This window comes from Drosophila kikkawai, chromosome 3R (genome assembly GCF_030179895.1).
Source record: "Drosophila kikkawai strain 14028-0561.14 chromosome 3R, DkikHiC1v2, whole genome shotgun sequence".
In the NCBI taxonomy this organism is placed as follows: domain Eukaryota; kingdom Metazoa; phylum Arthropoda; class Insecta; order Diptera; family Drosophilidae; genus Drosophila; species Drosophila kikkawai.
In genome coordinates, this window is record NC_091731.1 from 38,167,275 (window position 1) to 38,193,233 (window position 25,959).

A 25,959-nucleotide genomic window follows, 5' to 3' on the forward strand; every position below is an offset into this window, starting at 1 on the left:
GGGAAAATACAAATATTATTTAGCAATCGCCCAAACTGGCCACGCAGCACATAGAGATCGCGATGTGATAGATCAGATAGTCCTTCCTCTCTCTGAAACTGGGAAGCCCAAATAAAAACACACAAAATTATGATTTATAAAAGAAACAAAACGGAAATATGAACAAATTAATTTTGTATTGAGATTCCTACTTTTCTGAACTACAAATTAGTCTTTTCCTTTAACAAACAATTCAAATAAACAGAAACATGAGCTGAAAGAGCTCTGTCGAAGCCCCTCTACTTCTGCTAAATACAACTTCTCTCTGCTCTCTTTACCAAGTCGAACAAAGAAGAGTCGCACCTGTAGACAAATACTTGTTGCAAAGGATTCCAGTATGAAATATTTTTGCTTCAACATGTGTGTACTTTTCATTTTATTGTTTATCGCACATCATCATCTAGTCAGTGGTACAATGGCTGAATCGGTCCGATCGATCAGGGGGCAAGGGGGTTTTTATATGTAGTTATAGATACATTTAGAACTTGACCTTGGTAACAATAAATTATAACAAAGCTGCTTGCGCTAATAAATATCAGACAGGCTCAACAACAAACATAATTAAAGTCACTCGGATATATCTCTGGGGATATAGGGAGTCTTAAAACGACAGAGAAATCATAGTTGTAATGGATGGTCGGAGGTTAACGGCAGCGAATTAAGTTGTTTTACATGTGGAATCAATTGTTTGTTGGTTGCTTGGTTGGTTGGGTTGCTCTCACCAGTTCTCGGTAGCAGTTAATAGCTTCTGCGGTCGGGGGGTTGGCTAATTTACATAATTTCTTCTTTTTTCTCTGTATGGCAACGAAAGAGGGAAACATGGCATAGATAAATCAATCAATTGTCGAATTTTCTTGGGGGGTGAGGAGTGAGTTTAAGCAGTGATTTTTTTTTTATAGCTCGTTGATGCCGCCGCCAGAGTTAGTAGTTTAGGGCGTAGGAGCAGGTTCATATCAAAAGCCAGGATGCAGGATGTCATGTTAAAGAGCAAGCGGAGAGGTAAAGCCAATATAATGGTTAAGAAAACAGCAAACCAAAAACGTAGCACAGAGTTAATACAGATACAGGATAGAATACTGCGTAATTGCTTTCTCAGAGGCTTAGTTGTAATAGTCAGCGTCATTGTCACAGTCGTCGTCATATCGGTTGGTATCACAAATAATTAATAAACATGGTAATTTTATACAAATATCAAAACACACTTCATAAATACATTAACTATAAACAATTTGAGAAATACACTTAGGAGCTACTCCCTGGGCTCCCTTGGCCTGCCGCCAGCAGCTCCCCTCCACTCCACAGAGTCCAGTATTTTAACAATTCGTAGGGAGTGGCCGGGAGCTGGGACCAGTGCACCAGCAAAAGGAGCCAATGGGTCTCGCGAAAACATTTATAGAACAGAGTGAGCACTTGAAATTTCTTTCTAGTCTAAAGTAGGCTGGGTTAGTCGGTTGTTGCTTGGTGGTTGCTTGGTGCTGATGGTGTACGCTTTGGAAGTAGTAGAGTGGGTTATTGGATGCAAAACAGAGTGGTGGTTGGTGGCGTGCCATCAATCTTGAATGCTTTTATTTGATGGCGGCAATGAGCGGGCTTTCTTCGCCTAGAATAAGAAATAGAGAAAAATAATTATATATCACTTTGCTTTCCGTAGAGATCCGTGGGCACTAATTCACGAGTCTTAATGTAGGGCATCCGCGGCCAGACCCAGGTCGCCGGCATCGAGGTCTCGTAGTTGAAGTTGTACAGCTGCATTTCCAGCCACTTGCGCTTGTCCTGCGGTTCCGGGTAGGTGGATGCCAGGCCTTAATTCAAATATTATTATTATTATCACATTTTTAATTCAAAAAAGAGGGCGACTCCGATATTAGCTACGCTACCTCTATCGTAGGCGCACTTGGTCACGCCAATGGCAATGTTCATGGACACATCCCGGATGCTAGACAGGGGCGGGTACAGCGATCCGCGCTCAATGTCGCTGGGCTCCACAAAGTTGGCCAGCTCCTGGGCGGCAATGAGGAACATTTCGTCGGGTATGTGATGCGTGCCCGTGCAGATCACGCCCAAGCCGACGCCCGGAAAGATGTAGGCATTGTTGCCCTGACCGGGATAGTAGGTCTTATCGCCCATTGTGACCGGTGGGAACGGAGAGCCCGACGAGAAGATCACGCGAGCCTAGAAGGGTGAAGAAGTGGATGAAATGGGAATATGGCGAAGAGACAACTCGGTTTTCTCACATCTGTGTGCTTGTAGGCATCCTCGGCGGTGCACTCTGCCTTGCTGGTGGGATTGGACAAAGCAAAGACCACGGGCCTCTCGTTGTTATCACCCATCGTGCGCAGGATCTCTGGAGTAAAGATGCCGGCAGCGGCCGAAGCACCAATGAGCACCTGTAGGAAGGTGTCGATTATTAAATATTTAACAAATAAAAACACTTTCTATTCAAGACACTCACACTCGGCTTAATGGTGGACACAATCTCGGCGAGATCCGTCATGGGCGCTACGTCCTTGGCGTAGTTGACCTTGTGGCCCTCCAGGTTGCCCACCTTACGGGACTTGGTCAGCAGACCGTCAATATCCACCATGTAGATGCGGTTGTATGCCTCCTCAATGGGCACACCCTCCTGGACCATGGCCTTGACCGTGAGATCGGCAATGCCGATGGCCGCCTCACCAGCTCCGGCGAACAGGAAGGTGTAATCCTTGAAGGACTTGCCCGTAATCCGCTTGGAGGCATACAGTCCAGCCACAGCTACGGCGGCGGTTCCCTGGATGTCGTCGTTGAAGGTGCAATACGTGTTGCGGTACTTGTCCAGGAACCTAAATGCATTGTGGTTGCCAAAGTCCTCGAACTGAATGAGCGTGTTCTGGCCATATCGCCGCACCACGGCTTCCATGAACTCGTCGATGAAGTCGTCGTACTCCCGGCCAACCACTCGCTTCTGGCGCAGTCCCACGTACAGAGGATCCTCCAGCAGATCGATGTTGTTGGTGCCCACATCCACCACAATGGGCAGGCACTGGTGGGGCTTTATACCAGCCAGAGCCGTGTACAAGGCCAGCTTGCCCACGGGAATGCCCATGCCACAGGCACCCAGATCGCCCAGTCCCAGGATGCGCTCGCCATCCGTCACGCAGATGGCGCGGACATTCGGCTCCGGCCAGTTCTTCATCACATCGAAGATGTGCCCGCGATCGTTGTACGTCACGAAGAGACCATGCGGACGCCTGTAGATCAGGCCAAAGCGCTGGCAGGCCAAACCCACCGTGGGCGTGTACACAATTGGCATCAAATCCTCAATGTTCTCGGAGAGGAAACGGAAGAACAAACGCTCATTCCGGTCGTACAGATCGCTCAGGTACAGGTACTTGTTCAGCGGCTCCGTGTAGCGATTCACGGCGATCTTGCACAGCTGTAGCTGCTCCTCCTGCGTCTTGAAGCGGGCAGGCTGCAGGCCATGAATGCCCAGAGTCTGTCGCTCCTCGAGGGTAAAGGCCAGGCCCTGAAGAGGGAAAGAAAGGGTTATAAATACCGAGACAAATTGATAAATTAAATAAATAAATTAAATTATTAATTAAATTTTAAATTAAATGAATATATTCAATTAATTTTAGAGTTAAGAATTAAGCTTGTTTTGGGATTTCCCTTTTACATATTGATATTTTGAAAAGGGAAATGATAAGAAAGGCCAACACAAATTCACTTAATATTAGTCATAGAGAAATTATTTGCATTTATTTCATTATCAGTTTATCAGTTCCATTATATTTAGTATTATTTAGTATCCACCTCTTTCTTACCTTATTCAAACGAGGATCGCGAATGTGATCGATGCCGCGCACCTGCGACGGTGTAATAATGTCACCCACCACCTCATGGTACCGCCGTGTGGCCGGCACTGTTGCTGATGTGGCGCCCGCTGCTGTGGCTGTGGCTGAGGCGCTGCAGCGGCATAGTTTGCCCACAGTTCCGCACAAACTGCAAACAACAAAATTATATAAATAATAATAGGAAAAGTGCATTACGTGTGTGTGTCATTTATCAGCGGAGAGCAATTGGAGCAATCCCCTCGGACGCTCTTGACATTACATGTCCCCATCAGACGCACTTCTATGGAACGAAAAGCCATGTCCAAGGTCGCCGTCAGCTGCTTTTTGTTTATCACCGCGTGGGGCACGCCAGAATACGGAAAAGGAGGAAGAAACTAAGCCGCATTGTTTACAGCTGTCCCCCAGAGATAAGGGGAGGGATGGATGGATGGGCTGGCCCCTGGCGACAACATCGTGATAAAAATCTACACACTGCTATGATCATCACATTAGCAATTAATTCATATTACTTTGTTTATTTTTGAAAAATTATAATATATATTTAAATGTATATAGTAAATACTTTCCAAAATCATTAAAAACCTTAAGCAAATGTTAATAATTTAGGTAAGTTTCTGTCTTAAGTATACAATCAAATGATTTAAAAGTCCTTACATCGATAAGGTTTTCTGACTGCCTTCCTCGTAAATAATAATTTTTTAAATATAGCAATTGAAGGGTATTCTTTGTTTTTATTATAGCTAGCAACTTCCCTGTTACATGATTCTTTTTGAAGTGTTAATTTTTATTGAATTAATAAAATACACAACAAATACTTGAGTTTAATTATTGAGCTCGAGCTTGTTATTGGATTCTTGTAAGTGATCTGGAAAGATTAGATTACACACTTGTAAATTATATCAGATCATGAGCTAATTGAAATCAAGTGTTACTATTCGTAAGATAAAGAAATCAACTCATTCTCTCAAGTTATTATTATGTAAAAGGTTGTTTTTTTTAGGGTCATAAATAAAACGCTGTTTTTCTGGCCAATGATGTGTATGTTTAGTTTTTGTTTTTATCATTTTTACTATTTAAAATATTAAACTTAAAGGTAATAAATATACATATAACTTCAAGATAGAAACTTACAACATTTTAAATAAAATATATAAGTAAATAGACTTTTTAGAGGTTTCTGTGAGCTGATCTGCGCCCATCCATAATTAAATTAGATAAAGTCCTATTAACCTGACCACCGCTGTTACACGACCAGTGTATATTTTTTCGCTAGCTTTCAATTCCATTAGATGTAGATGGTGCTAATTACGATGGAGGCATATAGCAGAAAGGGAGGCGTGTGACTAATTTTGTTTGCGGTTCATTGATGAAATCATGCTCGGCGAGGGGTTTGGCATGGCATGGTAATATGGTATCGGATCTGTGGCGATTCTGGACGGGTTGAAACCGGTTAATGACGTGCGCGAAGAGGAGAACCGCATGACGACACCCCTTCCGGCGCCCCTGTAACCACTTCAGGCTGATAATTATCGTTTAGGTAACACCACCGGACGACTATCATTCGTCAATTTTTTCGCTCAACTGTTTGAATGCCACTCACATGAGCCGCGCGGCGTCAAGTGCTAAACAATTTCAATTTCGCATATCTCTGGCCGAAAACTACACGGAATAAGTGCGTGTCGTAAATGCTTTCGAGTGATATTTATATGTAAGATAGCGGCGGGACTACCATTAATTATTTTTAGGGCCCCCGCCAAAGCCCTAAGAACATTTCCACCAACTAAAGCCGAAGCAAAAGCTAAGCAAAAGTTCAACAAACTTTTATTTTTTTGTTAAATGAATTTTTTATTTACTTTTTTCGAGTATTCGCTGGCTAACGGTTCGCCTGGGAGAGAGGGGGCGAAGAACAGAATTTTTTTGATGAACTTGGCAACGAAAAAATGCTTACAGAGCGAAGCAAAACATACATTTTTTCGGTATACACACTATATTTAGAATTTTGCGAGACCATTATTCGAATATACTACGTCTATATGTCCATGGACGTGAAGGTATTGTGTTTTTGGCTAAGCCGCAAGGAAAATTATACTTAATAATGGGTATTTCTTTGTTTTTAAATGACGAATTTGCAAGATCTCAATAATGGAATATTATGGTATTTCATTTATTATTAAGAGGGATACTTATTTTTAATTTTCTTATTTTTTAGAAAACCCTTTTGTAATTTGTTTACAACAGCAAGGAAATCTTTATCTAGTTCCTGGATCTAAGGACTTTAGAGCTTGTTATAGGGTATCTCCTCGCCCTGACAACATGCAAGTTCCTTCGAATCTAAACATCTGTTTTCTGCCTCTGTATTCTATTGATTTTTTCAGCTGTCTAATGTTTTGGCAGCCCCGAAAATAAAATAAGGTAAATTCTAATTAGGAATCGCTTATGCAATTCGACGAAAGTGAACGGTTTTTTGGGAACAGCTGTTGGGCGAGCAAAACTGCAAGCAAGCGGTGGGAGTGAGGGGGGGGCGCCAGGGAAGGGTCAATGTTAGGCCATGTGCGAAATCCGTTCCCCACGTCTCGCCCGCCCGCCCAGGGAATCCCTGTGCGTAGTTTGTTTGTATTTTGCGTGACAGTGAAAACGAAAGCTGCGCAAAACGGAGAACGAGTAAAAGAGGGTGGCTACAAATACACACACCGCGCCTTGGCGGCGATTCGTCTGATCCGAGTGACTAGGTCACTGGGCTACCAGCTGGGGCAGTTCCTCCTCCGAAATATTGCATAACTACCGCGAACACACACACGCGCACACACATCCTGCGCCTGGCCAGGAAAAGCTTACCTCGGTCGTGACAACATTGTTCCTTCCTAGAATTGCTTTGCGTTGACGTTTATTTTCTTGATATTCGCCCAGTTGCTAAGGGTTAATTCTTATTGTTGTTGTTTAACTTTAATTCGTGTACCGCGAACCGACGTTTTTTTCCAGGAATAAGCTTTGTGGACGCGACCGACTTCGAGTTTTTTAAAATTGTGTCTGTGTGACTGCCTCTTTTTCTGATTTTATACCAAGATTCGCCAGTCGCGTTAACGTGTCCCGCACTACGTAAGCCAACAAAACCTTGGTCACACTAAGAATAAACGTAATCAGCGCCTTAGTGTGCCCAGAAGCCGCGAGAGCGGAAATGCCATTTCTGGTATTTTTAATTTTACGTTTAGTTGCGGCCATATTTCCACAACCAGGTGCGGTCCCATTTTATTAAAAAAAAAAATTCGAGACGAAAGCACGGACGCTCCGCTGTCGACGGAATCGCGAAGGGCGGATGAGTGCTGCGCGCGTTTAATGCTTTTAATTCGCCCCAGTTGTGGAGCCAGCTTCCGCTTTCGACCGACGCAGGATTTTAACACAAATACCGACGCAGTTTCCGCCTGGGAAATGCAGGTCCAGTGATGAGGCCCGCTACGTCACGCGTGTGAGGTGCACGAGAAGCAGTGTGAAAAGTAAAGCAAAGGCAAAAAAGAAAAAACGGCAAAGCGGAGACTCACAAAGAGAGAGGCGTTTTCAAACGGAATTCACAAAAGTGTTAAGATCAGTAATGTGCATTTAGTCGCGTCGCAGAAAAGCAATCGTCGCCAAACATATTGCTTTGTGTTTCTTTGTTTTGTTTGGCTCGCACGCGCGCGTGTGTGTGTTTTGGTGTGCGTAGCGAGTGCTTGTGTGTGTGTGCGCGCGTGAGAGCGCAAGGACAAGAGAGAAGAGGAGTCCGCAGGAGAGAGAATCAACAACTGTGGAGCTAAAAAACACTCTCCGACGATGGACACGTTTCGCAAATGGCTGAACAAACCCAAGGTACAGTTGTTGTTGTTTTGCACTTAGCCGTTGATAACCCACATTGTAGTTGTTCTTATCACCCAACAACAACACCAATGAGCACTACAATAGGCACACACGAAGAGAGCTGCAATTAATTAAGAGCAACAGTGCGAATGGTGTCAAAGCAGCACTGTGCTGGTGTTGGTGTTGCTGCTGCCAGTGTGTTAACTGTTCGATGTGACGTCAGCGTTTGCTTTGGCCCTGGCTCATTATAGTTCCCCTGCCCGTGGCTCCCTCGCGTTGCACCCACTGGCGCTGTCTATCGCCATCTCGCTTGGTTTTAACCGCATTTTATTTCCGATGATTAATTCGCTGACGTTGCAGCAACAACACACACACTGCTAGCAGCATGTGTAACTGCACTCTCAATTCAAATTGGAAACTCACACAAACACACGGCAGCAACAAAAACAAATATGGCGCCAGTCCGTTCGTGTTGCAAATTACAAGCAGCCAACTTAACTAATTTATGTATCTACGTCTAGTAATTTGGGATCTGTTCTTGAAGGGGGGAAAACCCCTTGTCCGTCCGGCAGTGGAAAATCACCCAGGGAACAGCAGCACTGAAAACAATGTCAGAAAGCTCCAGGGAAATAGTCAGTGCATTGATATTGTTGGGCCCTAGCATGACTTTCATTGAAACAGCTAGAGTTTTGTATCTTCATGAAGGACAATGAAAAATAAAGCTGTTTTAGGGTACTCTGAGAAGCATCATTAATTTGCAGCTCGAACCAGTTGGAAATTTATGCGTCATCGCAAGCTCTTAAACGCTTCTGAGCCCATTGTGTGCCTTTACTTTGCTTTCCAAAAAGAATTTCAATATTTTAAATATACTGTTTAATAAATCAATATTCATAAGTACAAAATATTATAATATTGCAAATGTAAACCACTTTTTTCTGTGCCCACTTCGTTTGTAATAAATTTAGTTTGCCTTTAGTTTTAATCGCGATTGTAGAGTGTAAACTCAAGTGCAATGATTTATTGCAAATCGTTAAATTGGAGGATTTATCGTTCTTTTTTCAAGTAATTAAGTCAGAGCAGCAATCGAAATATTAAATCAATGCCAGTTTGTGAGAAATGTATCAAACATTACCCCCAAAGTCTGTCGTAAATAGAATTTCATTGGGGAAGACGATGGTTCGTGATACCGAATTTCGACCGTATCTATATTTAGCGCCCTCTTGTTGCTTTCGGGTGTCTGGAATATATATATAACATTTATTTTGTATGTACATATACACACACGTTAGGGTTTGCCTCCAAAAATAAAACGTCGATGGAGCGACTTTCCGACTATTTTCCCGACATTCATGCCAGCGCTGCTCCATCCAATTTTCCTCCCGATCGCTAGTCAATCTGTCAATCCGTCTGACATTTTGATGGCCGTCGCCGGATTTCTATGGAGGTGCTCCGAGAGTAGGAAAAAATTGAATTAGAAGCAATTTACACGCAAATCCATTAAATCAAAGGCAAACACTGCATATGGCTCTATATGGCTTTATGGCACTACGAAGTGTGTGTTTACTCGACCTCGCTTACCTGGCGGAGGTCAGTGTCGAGACTCGGCTTCTGTGTTTCCCATTGGGAATCGAATCAAATGGCAAACAGATGGTCTGGTCTGAGGGGCTGAAGGGCCGCTCTTCAATGTTTATGTTTTCTATTCGAGTGCGCCGCCTTGATTGCCGGTAAGACGACGACAACGGCTTGGACGAGTATCTGTGTATCTGGCAGTCTGATTAGATAAGATTTCGCCGAGTGGAGCCAGTGGGGATTTGGATTTGCCGTCGCCACATCACGTTTATAGACAGGTGATCAAAGGGGACCCAGTTGGCTATCGATTAATTGTTCCTTTGCGACAATCGTTTTTATTTGTTTTGCTATTGATAAATAATATATTCTATATAGAGCTTGTATCTATTAATGGCAAAAGCTAGCATTTTAAAACATTACAAATATTTGAAATTGAGTTCGTTAGTTCGTTTGATTTAGTTGAAAGAAATAGTGTGAGTGATTTAAATAATCAATTTCCTCCATTTCGTCAATAAATAATGCAAGATGTATAAAAAAACGAAGCTGCTTGATTTATTACGCTCCAAATGCATTCGAAAATGCCAATTGGCATGATCAAAGTAAAAATGGTAATACGTTTTTCTTGGTTTACTTTCCGGATGCCTTGTTAGTTAGCTGCTCTTTCTCTCTACTGTGCTTTGGTTAATTAACACACTTCTCTCCGCATCTGCCGCTCATAAATAACGGCACGAATAAGTTTTCCTTATTTTCTTGGTGGTGGAAAATGCCCCCCAAACGAAACGGAAAATCCACAGGCATATAGAGTTTCTGTGTTTCTTACACGTCTTTTATTTTATTTTTGTGTTTAATTTTTTTTGTGCAACTCTTTCGTCTGCTTCTTCTGCTCTTCTTTTTCATTCATTGACTGCACACAACGTTGCTTCCTGGTCTCCTCTTTCTTTGCGTTTCTTTTCTCGTCTCGTGTCGCCTTTGTGATTGTGTCAACTTTCTTTCTCCTGCAAAGTGAGAATCTCACGTCGAGGTCTCTTTTGTTGCAATTTAAAAATAAACAGAACCAGTAACGGTCAGGCAATGGAGTTGCCAGATGTCGCAAAAGCATTGCCAGTTTGTGGTGTGTCAACCATGGCCGCTGCATTTTATTGCAGCAAATGCTAATAAGTTTATACGACTAATGCAAACTTAAAGGCTATTTCGTTATATTTCTAGATTTATTTTAGAGCACCTTTGAAAGATCTAAAATTACTAAGACGTTAATACGCCATGTTTGTTGTATTTTCGGAGCCCTATGATATCACCCCGCCTGTTAATTTCACAATGTCTATAAAGCTTAGTAAATCATGCTTGTAGTTAATTACTAGTTGCCGAAGACAAGTTCTAGAAACTTATTCCAATTATCGCAATAGCGTATTTCCTTTTTAACCAAGACCAAGCAGCCTTAAAAAACTCAATCATAATGCAATTCTTGGTTGCTAGTTAGGGTGTGCAGTGAATGCAATTGTTTTTCACTCGTCTGTGCATATAAATTTTCATAAAAACGAAACCGACAATGACGCGGCGAACACAAACAAAAAGCGCAGTGAAACCGAGACAATGGAGGCTGGGAAAGAGGCGACTACTACTGGCGGCTGCCTCGAAACCCAAAAAACGCGATCGGATCCGCAGTCAATGGAACTGGGAATTGGGAACTGGCTGGGGGCGCCGTTCCCCCTGCAAAAAGGAAGGCGGCACGCGCCACAGGCGTCTGTAATTGATTATCAGATATAGCGGCCACTCGATCTGTGGGCACAAAACCAATAGCGTTACATCACTATCCGCATATTTAATTTGCTTGCATAAATACCAAATAGGTATAGGTATATTCCCATCTAAACTCGTCCACATTCATATATAGGAAGCATTGTACAGGCGATAAAGAAAACATTATTTGTATATTTCTTTTTTTTTTCGCTAGCCTCTGAATGCTTGATTATAAATGTTTGCCGATCAATGACTATATACATACGTAACGATGTACAATAAATAGCAAGAAATAGTGGGTGCGGGCTCTGAATCGTGTCTGTTAGTGCCTGCCTGCCTGCCTGCCAGTTGATCAGCATTATTGAGCACATGGTTCAGATTCGTATGCGGATTTCATTTTGGGGTCTTCCCAGTGCTGAAAATATATTATTTTCATGGATCTTGAGCAGTACTGAAAGTTCAAAATCTAAAACCCAAACTCGCATTCTAGGCATTTTTCCTTCGATATTTCCTGTTTTCAATCGGATATATATGTCCAATATCTTGGTGCTTGCTTTGTGTGCCTGTTATAAACTCATTTGAAGTTGGCATTGAATTGTTTTATGGGCGAAACGCCAACGAAACGTAAAAGTAAACCATAAAAAAGTGAAATCTATGGGCGGCTGGCAAAGTGTGTTTTTTTATTTTTTCGCTTTTCTGTCTTTAATCGTCGATGTTTTTTTCTGGGTGCTTTGTTTCGTTTCTACAATTATTTTCGGTTGTTTCTTCTCGGATATTATTCACCTCTCTATCTCCCGAATCCCGAAGTCCCCGTGTTTTTGGAGCATGTTGCAAATGTGTGCAATTAAAGTCGGTTGCGTCGTCGTCGTCAGCACGAAATCGGCCATTAACACAATAAACTCTGACAGCCAGAGTCCGACTTGTGGCTTACAACAAAAATGAAATATAGTATTTACCATGAGCTGGCAAAATGGAAATTACAACAAAAAGAAACTTTTAACAATTGGGCCCAAGAAAGTCATGACTGGAGAGCAACTAGCTGAATGAACCGAGGGCAGCGAAGGGCCTCTCTTACTCCGCAACTGCCCACTTTTTATGAAATTCACTTATTTACGCTTTCATGGCTAACAAGAGCTAAAGAGTAAAAACTTTTCTGAAGGAAGGTAAGTGTCAGAGAAGCCAGAGCTAAAGATACAATGTTTCAATGATGCGGATACAGTGCGTTTCGCCATCTTAACCACATTATGAAACGACCTTACAAGTAAATAATTACGATAAATAGAAAGATAAACACCAAACAGAAAAAAACCTGTTCAGGGAGAGCTATTGTTACCCAAAATGTGGTTGGGTCCATGGGTTGGTATACCTCTCTTGGATATTACGTAAAAATTGTCGGTTTTCTGAAACTGATTTTATTCTTATCGTTATCACTGATGCGTTGTTTGTTATTTTCAATGGAAAAATAATACTCATTCAAGGCTTTTCAATGTTGAATGAACAAGCACTCAATGCTGAAGAATACCTTAAATTTGTTAGAATTTTTTACAACAGTCTCTTCATAATATCTGGGGCTATATTCAAGTAAACACCAGCTACAGTTTACAGTGTTACAGTTTCTCTTTTTTAATTTTATTTATTGCGTTTACCTATTTGTTAACACCCAACAAGTGTTTTATGGTTCTAAAAACCCACTGCACTATATATACTTTACGGTTTCTACAAATAAAGCAGCAACTGCTTTGAGCCCGTTGTCGTCGTCGTCAGAGAGCCATGAATGGGCGCAGTGCGTATACGACCCGTTGGACAAGCCCACTACGATGACGATGGACTTCAATGCAATGCAACAAGGTAGCACTAGTATTTGTACTCCTCCGTCCGTGTGAGTGAATGTCTGCGAGGCCTGTTGCGCGTGCCAGCTACAATAATAGTAACAACGAGAGCAACCTGTTTCTTTCGGTGCATTTAATTTGGGCCATATTGACATGTGCCCGCCGCCAGTCGCCGTCGCTAACGAGTCGTGCTTCTTCTTGGTCTTCGGCTGGCCCCAATTTCAATGTTCGTTCTAGTCTGGTAAAGTCAAGTCAAGTCGCAGAGTCAAGTAAAGCAATATATATAAAGCAAAGGCCGCCGAGGTGGGCCACAAATGTTGACTGCCAGTCAACATTACGAAAGGCGCTTGATAAACAACATTCTGATGGAAGTCACCTCAAAACGAGGCATTAGACAGACATAACACTGGGTATTCATAGCGAGCAGTGTAGGTATATTACGTGCATATACATATATCATTTATAATCGCTAATCAAATTGTGAATATTCATATTCGTTTTAGGACTGACATATTTATATTGATACAGTAAATATAGTAGAATTGTTTTTACAGGGAACCCATTTTAGTTTACCCAGTTATTATTTAGTTATCTATTTTTAAATAAATATTAAATTATCTGGGGATATTACTAGAACCTCTTGGGAATTTTTGTGTCAAATTTAAAATACTATAAGAATTGTTAGTTGACCGACGCGCAATAAGATCATTTCCTTACACATTCTGTCTGGCTCATAACTGCGACAGGGATGGCTGTTCTTTGTTTTTCTTTGTCTGCTTTCATAGACATAATTTTACACTTGATAATATTTTTTTTTGTCAATCTTGTAAACATATCCCAGAGAAGTGACAGCACGTGACCGCTCCTAAAGTTTACCTTCTCACTGAGCTTAACCATTTTATTTGCTTTGGATGATTTAATTAAATTGTTTTGTAGATGAACGCTAATCCCCATTCACCCCGCCTCATTCATCCAATTTCTCGGGGGAAATACTTATAACAAAAAAATAAAACACAGTTGTCTGTTTGTTAGCTTCTAACTTTTCCACTGGGGAATTATAAAAAATTAACACAAAATTAGTAGATAATACAGAGAGCACCAGGTCCCTGGTGTCGAGCAGTGTTCGTTCGTGCCCCATGCGCCATTTAGCGGCTTTAGTGACGCATTAAGTCGGTAACAGTAGTGATAAGAATGCCTCGTCTTTCCAATAGACAAAGTGCGAACGTCCGTGTCCAGCATTATTGAAGAATTGAGCACACGAAGCTTAGTGGAAACGTGCCGACATCAATGGTCATGTAGAAATAATGACTAAGAAGGGGATTGCAAACTGGCAGAGAAGTCGACGCTAAGTTTCGTAATTCTCGAGTAATCTTGGGAAGATAATAATGTGGGAAATATCACTAGATTATGTCATATAAAATATGCCTTGTATATTATTTATTTACCAATATCTGTCACCAAACATTCCAATACCCCAGACCAATCAGTGTTAATCTTTGTAAACTCAATTTGTTTTCATTGGAAAAAACAATTTCCACTGATAAGTAGGAGAGACTTCTTGCTGGTTGTTTGTTCCAGTGAGCTAATAAGTAATAATATTATTATCATGACAAACAGGAAATAATTATATGCACATGATGATGATGGCGATTATCACGACTTCCAGCTGCGGTGTTAGGGTAAATGTAAAACGTAAATTCTCGGCGATCATACAGATTACCTGCTGGCTAGTTAACTTAATAGCATATAGCTTAGCTTTCCCATGACATTATTATTTTCTATAAAAGCTGTGCTCCAACTCCGCTGAGTCATACGTATTTCGATCAATATTTAGGTGCCCAACCTTTATCGTAGCATAAAAAACACATGTACTCCATTTATACAGGTTTATACCTTTACATTGCGATAAGATTGTGTAACATATTTCCCAAACAGAAATCAAATAATTCACTTCACGCTACGCAAAGTTCCCTCTGCTCAATTATTTTCTGTATTTACCTGGCCTCTTTGCCTGTAAACGTTGTTAAATATTGGTTAGCAGCTTAATCCGAACATTTACTCGGTAAATTTCCTGCTACTGCCTACGGAAGAAGCAAATACTGAAATTTAAAGTACTTTTTACAATGTTTAATTTTGAGTTACGCGGCATTATTGATTGCGGTCTCAGTCCGGGTGTTATCTCCACCGAGCAACCGCTACTGACAGCTGTCCGTTCGAGCGAGTGATTGGTAAGGGGTTAAGCCCTCGATCGGAGGCCTTCCATGGCTACCGAAATGATAAAGCGATTCTGACGAATCTCTCACTGAAGATTTTCCCAGAGCCATCCGTGCACTCTGTGATCTTTCCACGTTATTGCTCAATTTTTTTTGAGCCAAGGTGGACTGCCTGGCTGGTTCATTGGCCATCTTGCTGGCGAGATTGTGCCAAGGCAGACTACGTGCCCGTGCGCCGATCAGACCAATATGTCAATTATTCGTTACGCTTTTTGCCAGACAGTTACCCGAAATAAAAACGCTTTTCAAATGGCCAAGCGCCTCGGTCAGTCGGGGGAAAAGTAAAAGCGGTGAAATTTTCACATTCACATCGTGTCGATCTCCTCGAGAAAAGGCGAGTGCAATGGCCACCAGCACCGTCGCAGCTGCCGAAGTGGAAGCCACTCTCCTACTTTCGAATGGCAGCGGCGGCGGCGGCTTCAATTGCGGATTGCATTACGCCCGCCAGACATCGCCGGCCATTGCGTCCCACTTATTACCTAATCCCCGACAAAAGCCCGGTCCGGCTGGAAGCTATAGAAACATCGGGGAGCCCTATTGGAGCATATTGAGCGGGAGGCGCTCGCTTATCAGTTTTCAGCGACACTTTGTTAGCCAGACACAGGGAGAAATTACCCAAATAGTTAATGCAAATTAATTATCAATAGGAATTATTATTATTATTATTTTTTCTATGATAACAAGAAACACAAATAAAATGATAAATATTAAACTTAGAGAAGAAACCATTTAAATATAACTGAACATTTTATACGTAATTATAACATGGTTATCTCTAGCAATTTAGATCAAAAGGACAAAAATATTCTATAAATATCATCGAAAAAATATTAAAGTCTTATAATTATTATTATCGGTATTGCAAACATATCATCTTCCAAGATATTCATAGTTTTATTAGGCTTTCTTATAGGTAATTTCTCTTTTGAATTAATACCCATTTTTTCTCCCTGTCCATTTTGTATCGGGTTGCATAAGGAGGTGGTGGAGCCCGAACCTGAGTCTGGGTCTGTGTTTTCCTCTTTCTGTTTCTGCTGCTCTGTGACTGTGGCCGGCATATCAATGAGAGGAGGAGCACTGGAGTCGGCTGGAGATCAGATGCGCGTGTGGACGCCAACGCCCACGTACTGCACGTACCGAAGTCCGTAACCGTTGGCTGGCTGGCGGAGTGCTTACTCAATTATCGGCACTTCCGAGTGCCGGACGAACGCACTTTAACCCCCCAGCGATGGAAAGTGAAAGCGATATGTGGTTTATCTTCTTGCAGCTCGGCAGGGAGACTATATCGGGAGCAGTGTCAAGATAAATAAAAGCAAGTAGCAAAAGGTTCACAGCCGACAAGAGCTCCGGGAAGCCATAGAAGTATAGGTGCGAGAAATAAATTCCCAATTCGATATGCTCAGTTTGGAGAAAACTAAAGCCTCAAGTTTAAGGTTAATCTGATTAGAGCGACTGGTTTTTCAGTATTTTTCTTTTGGAGGCAAGAAAGTTGTAGTGTTTTTTTGGGCCCCATAAGTGATAAGTAGGAAATTATAGGTACTTGTAAATTTATGAAATTACAATTATTGTATAATCAATACCGTACCCAACGTATAATCCAACATATAATCCATTTATTAAATGCACATTATTTCAAAAAGTAAAAATAATGTAATCATAATTCATGAATAAAGTTTGCAAAACATAGGCTTATCGATTTTATGAATTTTTCAGTTCGTTTTAAAAGATCTTAATCGGCACAGAGCGTGTTTTTAATACAACTGAAAACCACCTGTTGATAATCAGGGAGAAACAAAGGAAAAGTAAAATAAATACAAAAAAAGTGGAAAAAAGTCGCAGACAAAGTGATTTAAAAAATGTGTGGCCCGTTCAGTCTCAGTTTATCATCGATTGCGACACATTCCCCTTTTTTTTGGGCCTCATGAATATGCAATGGGGTTGATGACGGTGACCTCTTTCTCCCCTTGTTCCGTCCCTCTTTCTCCTTCGCCCTCCGCCCACCATCTGGCCGCCTCTTTACGGCCTCCCGCCCATTATTATCCAATTTATTAAATGGCTTTTATTGGCAGTCGCCTCTTGGGCCCATTTTGTCATCTCTTCCGCATTGATGCGCCTCTTTCTCCCTGAGTCTTGTGTTTATTTCTCTCTGTTTTAGCGGCTCCCTTCTGCATTTGTTTGGTAATTTTAATATGCAAATTTTCAGTTCGATTTGTTAAGAAATTGAATTAATTATGACATAATAAAAAAAAGCAGCCACTGGTTTGGCGGGTGTTAATTTTAAACTGCGCTGCGTCTGTTCGTTCAACCTTTTTTACAGTAAAAATCCTTAATGTGACTTCCGGTATCCGTTGCTGGGAAAAAAGGGTATAATTTGCATAATTTACTTTATTTCTTTTTTAAGCGAGTTGAATGCACTTTGAATACATGGTGATCAAAGCTTAAGCGGAAGTATAACCCTACAGAATTTGATATGCAAACTTTGATCCCTGTCCTTGTACTACTTGTATTTCACTTTATTATTTATATATTTATATAGGCTGGTCATAGGTTCCTTCTGATATTCAATCTTTGTATTTACGGTCACAGCTTTAGCTTTCATTTGTTTATCAAGAAGCTCATTTATTTATATACACTTTGACCGTGACTCAGTTTTTCTCGGCCCCTGTCTTTTTCTCTTCTGTTTTTGTTTGGCCGTAATTCCCCTGTCTGCAGAAAGTCCCTGCCTCTTTTTGATTACCAAAATGTTGTAATATTATTTGTAGAGATTTCAGGGACCTCGCAGTAGTGAAATTCGCCTTATATATCGTCATCAACAGTGGTTTTTATTAGTCATACAAATTACTGATTAACCGATTCTCAGAAATCACTCTTGTCGTTATACTTCGTGTGGCTTTTCCCTCTGAGACCCATAAATGGCAATATATATACACAAGTATTTAAATATTTTATGTGGGCTATAGGCTAGGCTTCATACTTTACTTTCTTTGTATATAAAATACGACGCATTTTCTGCTAATTTTTAGCGCATATATACCGAATTTTTATGGGCATCTTGCAAATCTGTATAATTAAAGCTGTCTAAATGTGAAGTTCTCTCTATTTAGTAACTTACAAGTCCCATTATTTAAAATTTCTAGAATACATGTAATTAGTGTTCCTTAACTTAATTTTAAAATTAATAACATGGCATGCTCGGTCACGTGACTGTTCTTTCCTATATTGACTGTGAATCGTTTGTCTGTGAAATTACCCAGAACTTGCGACATTTAGCACTTGCAATTGATATTTCAAATTTTCCCCAATTAAATTAGACGCTTAATTTGCAGTTTGTTTGCGCGGGAATTGTGCAGAAATTGAATTCAATTGATCGGTAGTAGTTGCCAGCTATGGAGGTATTCATTATATTTATTCCAGCCAGATCTTCTCAATTAACCGATGACAGCAGGTGCCGCTGGAACAGACGCTGTCTTCGTTAGGAGTTCGCAACATTTGCTCTGTCCTGACCTTATTTTGCCACATTGCTGTGGTTGTTTTTTTAGACCCAGCTCAATTGATTGAAATTAAAGCGAAGAAGCCGAAAGTCAGCCATCAAAAGAATCGTGCGAATATTTCAGTGTCAAGTGCATGTTTTCTGCGTATCCTTTGCGTCAGCAGAGCGGGCCTCGAAGGCCTTTTGGGGGCCATAAAGCTAAAAGTCCATGTAGATACGCTATCTGTCGTCTGGCCTTTGTCCTTGTCCCGGCTGCCTGCCTGCCGTCAAGGATACAGAGCCGAATGGGGGTGGACCTGGCAATGGGACAGCGAACGCCTGTTGCGCGTGGCGAGGTCAAAGTTATGGCTGTGACGTCAGGACAGATGTCCTTAATGGCCAGATGACTGCAATCGAAGTAGTCTCTGTGCTCTTTTGGAAAATTATAATTATTACAAAATGTATAATAAGAAATATGTTCAAATTCTTTACAATATACAAAGCCTTGTCTAAACTATGGCTGATTTATCAAAGATTAGAAAGTTGAACTTATAATAACTCATTGCTCGCATTTGCAGGCTTTTACGGGTAATTCTTTCCCATGTCAGCTTCAATATACTTCCTTTTATGATTTGCATTTTTCAGTCACTTTGGCATAAATTATTTTCTTTTTCAACTCGAATTGAAAGTGGTTCTCACCCACGTCAAAAAATGAACAGCAAATTTGGTTTCACCTCCAAATGAGATATGGCTCTAAATGTGTTCGTTTTTTTTATTTTTTATATTTTGTTTGTTATCAACCATAAACAGAAAGTTGCTCACATACTCATACTTAATTAGTTAATTGAACGAACGCACACAGAAACCAGTTGTAAAAACAATTGAAATACTCGAGACAAAAACGTTTTCCAACCATGCTGGTGGATAAAAACAAATGTGCCTCGGATATTAACATCAGATATTACCATTAACTCGAAGGCGCGGTCTGTATTATGAGGTAAATAATGTCAAAGAACTTTTGCAACCTCGCAAATATTGTTTTCGCCATATTTCCACCGAAAGCAATTCTTCAAATGTTTATTTTTGATTCGTGAAGGTACTAAATATTTTAGCACGACTTTTTTGTTATGATTAATACACGCAGCGTAATTTCCTCTGCCTCTCGCACCTTCTGATTTAAAAGTTAACCAACCGCCTAAAGGCTCGGTAAGAATTGCCAAGGAAATCCTTGGAGTAATACTGGTAATGAGACCTTTATCCGCTTCCATTTACCTCTCGTTCCGCTTGGGCTCAGAACGAGCTTAAAATTTTTAATTACCATTTAACTTTTGCCTTTTTGTCAGCTGCTGTTGCCGTGGTTTTCAACTCTTTAATTACATTTGGGATTTGGCTAAATATTTTATGTATTTATGAGGCATGTAAATGGCCTTTTCGTATTAAATTATTATTAACTTGAAGGCTAAGTAAGGGCTGTTTTACAGAGGATTTTCGTAATCATGTTTAGGAATTTTAGCCATTTTGTAAATTGTAATTATTCTTAGGGAGAGTGCCTTATGTACAGAATGTTCTTCATTTGTGGAAACTTTTATTGAAAACCATGCTCTATAAAGGCTCAATAATGCATCAACCCAGTGCTTTCCTTATCCGTGTTATATAGAGAACCAAACCTCTCATATCACCCCTGAGACTCTCCCCTGCCAACCAGTCTGTTTCTAAATTGCGACGCTAATTAATGGCTACAACGACTGGCACTTACAAAAAAGTGCCCGGCCCGGCCTGGCCTGGTCTGGCGTCGTCGACAACGTTTTGGCCAACGTCGTCATGACGGCCAATAGAATGGCCGGGAGCGGGATTCCCGTGAAGCGGGCGGGCGGGCGTTGAGGTGAGCGGACTTCTTGGGCAGTCATTGAACTATTTACGCATGGCCTTGCTCAATTTATATAATTTATAATTCTCAATTGGATTTCTTATTCGTAGCTGTCGTTTCGTTTGCGGCCAGGCGTTTCCAATAATGTGGCTCTCTCACACACACGCAACTCTGAAATGAACCTCAAACATCTTTAGAGCTTTGCCCATTTAATTGTTGTGTAAACAAATGGCAAAAAATACTAAAAACAAAACAGAAAACACACAACTTTACCCTTGGGCCTATGACGAAATGAAAAAAGAGAATACGATATTTTCTGTTGCACCGATTCATCGAATGGCGTGGGGTGATTCATTCATAACCACTCACTTGCATTCGCCCATATGGAATCATTATAGCTGGGTTTGATTTCATGGCGTAACTGCACTCAGAAAAGTTGTTTAAAAAAGTATAATTTATATATTATTCTGGTTACTATACTCTCTTAATTTAATATTTAATAATTTCATTATCCCATACCATTACTTTTTTTTTTTACAAATAAAAAGTTGAATGGTATATAATTTTAAGTTCTAAGAATAACAAACCTTTGTTAGGTAATATCACCTTTAATTAAAGCCAGGGTGCGTCTCTATTAACTCCCCAAGCGCCATATTATTTGCAGCATTAACTTAATGCATGTTTTTTCCGTGTGCTTGAAAATCTAGCGGGGAAACTTTATTAAACTTTGCTGGGACACAAATTTCCCTTGAGTCGTCTAACCATAGCTATATATGTACGTATCCGCTGTGTGTGAGTTAAAGTTTCGCCAACTGTCCGCAACTTGCAGCTGTGTTCTCCGGCTCTCCGGCGTACCCGTACCCAAACCGAAATCCAGTGATAAACCTGCCGAACTGCGCAGTTTTGAAGGCAGCAAGACGGCAACCGCGGAGAGTCAACGCTTCGACTTGACGTGTTTACCTTTATAATAAACACATTTCGTTCGCTTCATACATTTGTTTCCTTTTACGCTTTTAATATTTAAACGGAGCACATAACGCACACACACAGAAATGCCCCGAGAAAACAAGTTCAACTGCCGATAACTCGCTTTATCGTCCAGCTCTCCGACGCCTCTCGTTAGGTTTAAGTTTATATTTTGTATTTGTATATTTTCCCCCTGGTTGAAGTAAATCTCGTGCGATTTGTTGAGGTTGGCAGCCCTGCTTAAGTGAGCCACGTGATTTAATGGATCATTGAAATTTCAGACACATAGCAGCCACTTGTTGCATGTTGGATAAGTGGGGGAAAAAGCAGCTCTTCTGGGATTGCATCATCTTGATGGGTTGGCCTTCTCCTCCTTCTCCTCATCGGGCTCTCTTTCTTTTATGAGGCATACAAACATTTGTTATTCGTAGTATCAGCTTACAGCTGATATTTCGGTATTGATTATTCCGGTGCTATCACAGTTGCGGTTAATAATATAAATAAGTTTCCATGAATTTATTTGTGATTACATTTTATGATTTATGTTGAGGCTTGACCCTTTCAGGGTATTATAATATAAGTCAGAAGCTACTAACTCAGGGAAGGAATTACTTCCGACCCTATAAATCATATATATTCTTTGCCAGTATCAATGTAGACATGTTTGGCAGAAAATTTGCCCTTTTTTTTTATATATAAATTTGATAAGGGTTACATATCATATCAATTATTCCCTTTGCTTACAACTACAAAGGTACCCTTGATTTATAGCTCTGACCACCATTGTATATTTACATACGTGATTTGTGGATTTGTTGTGAAATCAACGAAAATTAGCGGTGTTAATTAAGCCGGTCGTCTGTATGCCTGAACGATAGCGTCTACGTGTTTAGTGGCTCATTGAGTCATCGTTATCGCCATCGCCCCACCTCCGCCACCCGCTGGCCAAACCCCAAACCCAAACCCACCTACGGAACTGCACTTGTCACACGATCCCTCCTCAAGTTCAGCCATTACAATTTGTTGGACTTGCCAAGCGATAAGCCTGCCATGAGCAGCAGGAGAGAAGAGAGCACCCGTTATCTACGACCATTTACTCACCCGAATTGCATCTCTTTATTCCTTGCAGGCTGATGACAAATCGCTGCTGGCCCGCTTCTTCCATGCGGATCGATCCCTCACAGCGGTGGCCAGCGAACTGGACAGCTTCGATGGACGGGCAGAGCCGGATCGGTGCACCAGACTGGTCAGCAGGCTGCGACAGAATCAGGTGAGTCTCGGGGAAAGTCTGATACACCAATCAGTGGATCATAATTTCCATTTCTCTTAAAGGACAAAGTCCTGGCCATCACGAACTTGATCATGGAGGAGCTGCTAGGCGATGATCGCGACCCCAGGGCTTTCCGGGCTAAATTTCCCGAGGAAGTGCTGCAGGAGAATCTGGCGGGGCAGCTGTGGTTCGGCGCCGAGTGCCTGGCTGCCGGCTCCTCGATCATGAACCGAGAGACGGAGAGCAAGGAGATGCGGCCCCTGGCCCAGGCGGTGACCAAGAGTCTGGGCAATGTACGGGTCCTGCTGAGGGATCAGTGTTTGCGCAACAATGTGCCCAACAGCAAGACCCTGCACCTGGACCTGAATGACTCCACCACGGAGCAGCTGTACGAGAGCCTGAAGATCTTCGATCGACTGTTCGCCGAGTTTGAGCTGAGCTATGTGAGCGCCATGGTGCAGGTGAAATCCCGGCACGAGTACGAGATGCAGCAGTGGATCGGTGTACTGTTCTCGGAGACGCTGCAGCGTGCTTTGAAGACCGGTCTTCTCGATCAAGACATGGTGGATGCCTTCGATCCGGGCCTGATGTTCTCCATTCCGCGTCTGGCCATTGTCGCCGGGTTGGTGGTCTATGCCAAGGGGCCGCTCAACATGGACATGCCGGGCGATCAGCTGTCCGAGATGTTCCGTCCCTTCCGCACCATTCTGATCAAGATCCGTGATCTCCTGCGCAACCTCAACCACCAGGAGCTGTACCAGCTGGAGAAGCTGCTGTGCACCAACGAGGATATCAACAGCACCAAGGTGAGTGCAAGGAGGGACCTTTTTTTTTTTTTGGCAAATTTTAAAGATATGTCTTGCAGGTTCCCCTGGGCTCGAGTAGCATCGAAGCACCTAGTCCGGAGCACAGTGCAAATCCCACCACAAGCAGCAGCAGCAGCAGTAACAATAACAACAGCCACAGCAGCAGCACGGCGACGCACAGGACTGTGGAGCGATTGGTGGATCAGCGAAACAACAACAACATCAATAGCAACAGTGCTGCTCCAGCCGTGGAGGAGGAGTCCGCACTGCGCTCTCCGTCCATGTTGTCGCTGTCGGCCACCAGCACGCCCACCGCCTCGCCCGCACCCTCGCCGACGCCCTCGCACTCGATAGCCTCCACCTCGTCGGCGGCCACAAGCTCCACAAACCCACCGGCAGACTGGAGTGATGGCGATGACGAGGATGAAGACGATGAGGAAGCAGACATCGAGGTGGATGAGGAGGAGGACTTGAATTCCAGCAGCGACGAGGACACGGATGAAGAGCAGCTGCTCAAGGATATTGTTGCTGCAGACTGTGCCTCCGGCTACCTCATACCCAACACCAATCTGGGTAACCTGCTGCAGCCCCAGGAAGTTCCTCTCACAGACAACTTCGTGGCCAGCGAAGATGATGAGTACGGAACCGGGGAGCCGCAGCGGCAGGAGGAGGAGCCCAGCACCAGTGCTGCCATGCTGGCAGCCAGCCACACCCTGCAGCGGCTGCGTCTGCCCAGCAGCGACAGCGAACCGCTGGCCGAGCACACAACGACAATCAAATCGTCCGAGCAGCCGCCGCCCGTGCCCAGCAGTCGCCATAAGCATAGTCACCGTCATCACCATCATCGGCATAGTCACCACCATCATCATCATCACCAGCACCACACACATCACCACGAGCAGCCGCATCCGCATCGCACAACGCGCAGTGCTCGCAAGCGCTGCAGCCTGGAATCATCGGAGCCTGTAGAGACGATGGGTCAGCCCGAGAGGGAACAGATCCTGGCCAGCGGTGACACTAGTGCCGCCTCCTCGCTGTCCGACGATGTCTCCCTGGCCATGCGCAACACCACGGCACGCCTCAAGTTCAAGTGAGTGGCAACCAGCTCCTGTGTAATCCGAAAATGTAAACTCTTTTTCCCACAGGAGCACCGAGAACCTGCTGCATCGCCTGTTCGTCTGCATTGCCGGCGTTGCCGACCAACTGCAGACGAACTTTGCCTCCGATCTGCGCCATATCCTGCGCAGTGTGTTCCTCATGAACATGTCGTCCGCCCAGGAGGAGATCGACATACCGGAAAAGACCAAGGAGTCGGAGCTGTTCGAGTTCCGGGCCTCCGAGAACGATGTGATACAGGAGAGCGCCGGCTCCAACCAAAGCATTTACTCAGCGGAGGAGGTGAATCCCGAGCTGGACAATGTGTTCAGCGCCGGCGGAGGCGGTGAAGGAGGTGCCAGGAACGGTAACCCGGCCAATGCCCAGCGCCATTCCGCCGGCGCCAGTATGCAGCGGAACCATACAATCGATCTGGCATCAACGGCACAGAACGGCGAGGGAAATGCTGGGGCCGCCAATCGCTCGCATGTGACGCGGAGCCGGAGTCTCGGGGACCAGGAGTCGGCCCACAGCAGCACACAGCTGCAGCAGCAACAGCCGGAGCAGCAGCACCACCAGCAGCAGCAATTGCAAATTCAGCTGCAGCGGCAGCGAAACAATTCCGTGGGCAGCAACACGCCATCCAGCGCATCCTCCACCAGCTCCAGCTCGGAGCAGAATTCCCCGGTGAGCGTCAGGAGCGGGAGTCGGCGTCGCCTGCAGAGCAACAACGAAACCCAGATGCCAGCCTCCGCCTCGACCACACTGGCCCCGCCCGCCTGGATACCCGATGGCAAGGCGCCGCGCTGCATGGCCTGCCAGACGCCCTTCACTGCCTTCCGGCGTCGCCACCATTGCCGCAACTGCGGCGGGGTCTTTTGCGGCGTCTGCTCCAACTCCTCGGCCCCGCTGCCCAAATACGGCCTGACCAAGGCGGTGCGCGTCTGCCGGGAATGCTATGTGCGAGAGGTGCGCTCGGGCCTGCAGGGAGTCCAGGGCGTACAGTTGCAGAGTCCCACCGCCACCGCCTCTTAGGATAGGCCCCTGGCGCTAGCAGGCGCAGCTGATGACCAAAAAGGAGGAAAAGCAAACTGTGAATCGCAAACATTGTTTTCTTTATTTTATACGTAAACCCAATCCGCAGCGAGAGCGTATATAGATCGTATATATATCCTATATATAACCATAACTATATTTTTTATTTACAAATGACCAACAACTGAGCGTCTATCAAACGAGTGTGTCTGTACAATAAAGCTTCGATCCTGTACTATATATAGCGACATTTGGTTCATATCAAAGGATAGGGATAGGGATGGCTCCTTGCATTTTAAACTAAATACGTTTTGTTTGTCGTTTTTCGATTTATTTTGGGCTTTCG

At 43.2% G+C, this 25,959-nt stretch overlaps 2 protein-coding genes across 3 annotated transcripts; one reads left to right on the forward strand and one right to left on the reverse strand.

Moving 5' to 3' along the window:
- Positions 1-382: 382 nt before the first annotated feature.
- Positions 383-7,032, reverse strand: Men-b (Malic enzyme b). Of its 2 annotated transcripts, none has more exons than XM_017181344.3 (7): positions 6,705-7,032; positions 3,840-4,017; positions 2,492-3,541; positions 2,274-2,426; positions 1,917-2,211; positions 1,713-1,841; positions 383-1,639 (listed from the first exon to the last, which is right to left on the reverse strand). In XM_017181344.3, the coding sequence occupies exons 1-7, from the start codon at positions 6,719-6,721 to the stop codon at positions 1,605-1,607; spliced, it is 1,857 nt and encodes a 618-aa protein (XP_017036833.1). In that variant the 5' UTR covers positions 6,722-7,032; the 3' UTR covers positions 383-1,604. The 2 variants fall into 2 exon arrangements, with proteins under 2 accessions (XP_017036833.1, XP_017036832.1); XM_017181343.3 differs by having other exon boundaries at positions 383-833; positions 1,677-1,841.
- A 90-nt stretch (positions 7,033-7,122) lies between these two features.
- LOC108084945 (lateral signaling target protein 2 homolog) lies at positions 7,123-25,853 on the forward strand. Its single transcript, XM_017181342.3, has 5 exons — positions 7,123-7,709; positions 22,537-22,677; positions 22,740-23,483; positions 23,543-24,573; positions 24,629-25,853. The coding sequence occupies exons 1-5, from the start codon at positions 7,674-7,676 to the stop codon at positions 25,611-25,613; spliced, it is 2,937 nt and encodes a 978-aa protein (XP_017036831.1). The 5' UTR covers positions 7,123-7,673; the 3' UTR covers positions 25,614-25,853.
- The last annotated feature ends 106 nt before the right edge of the window (positions 25,854-25,959 follow it).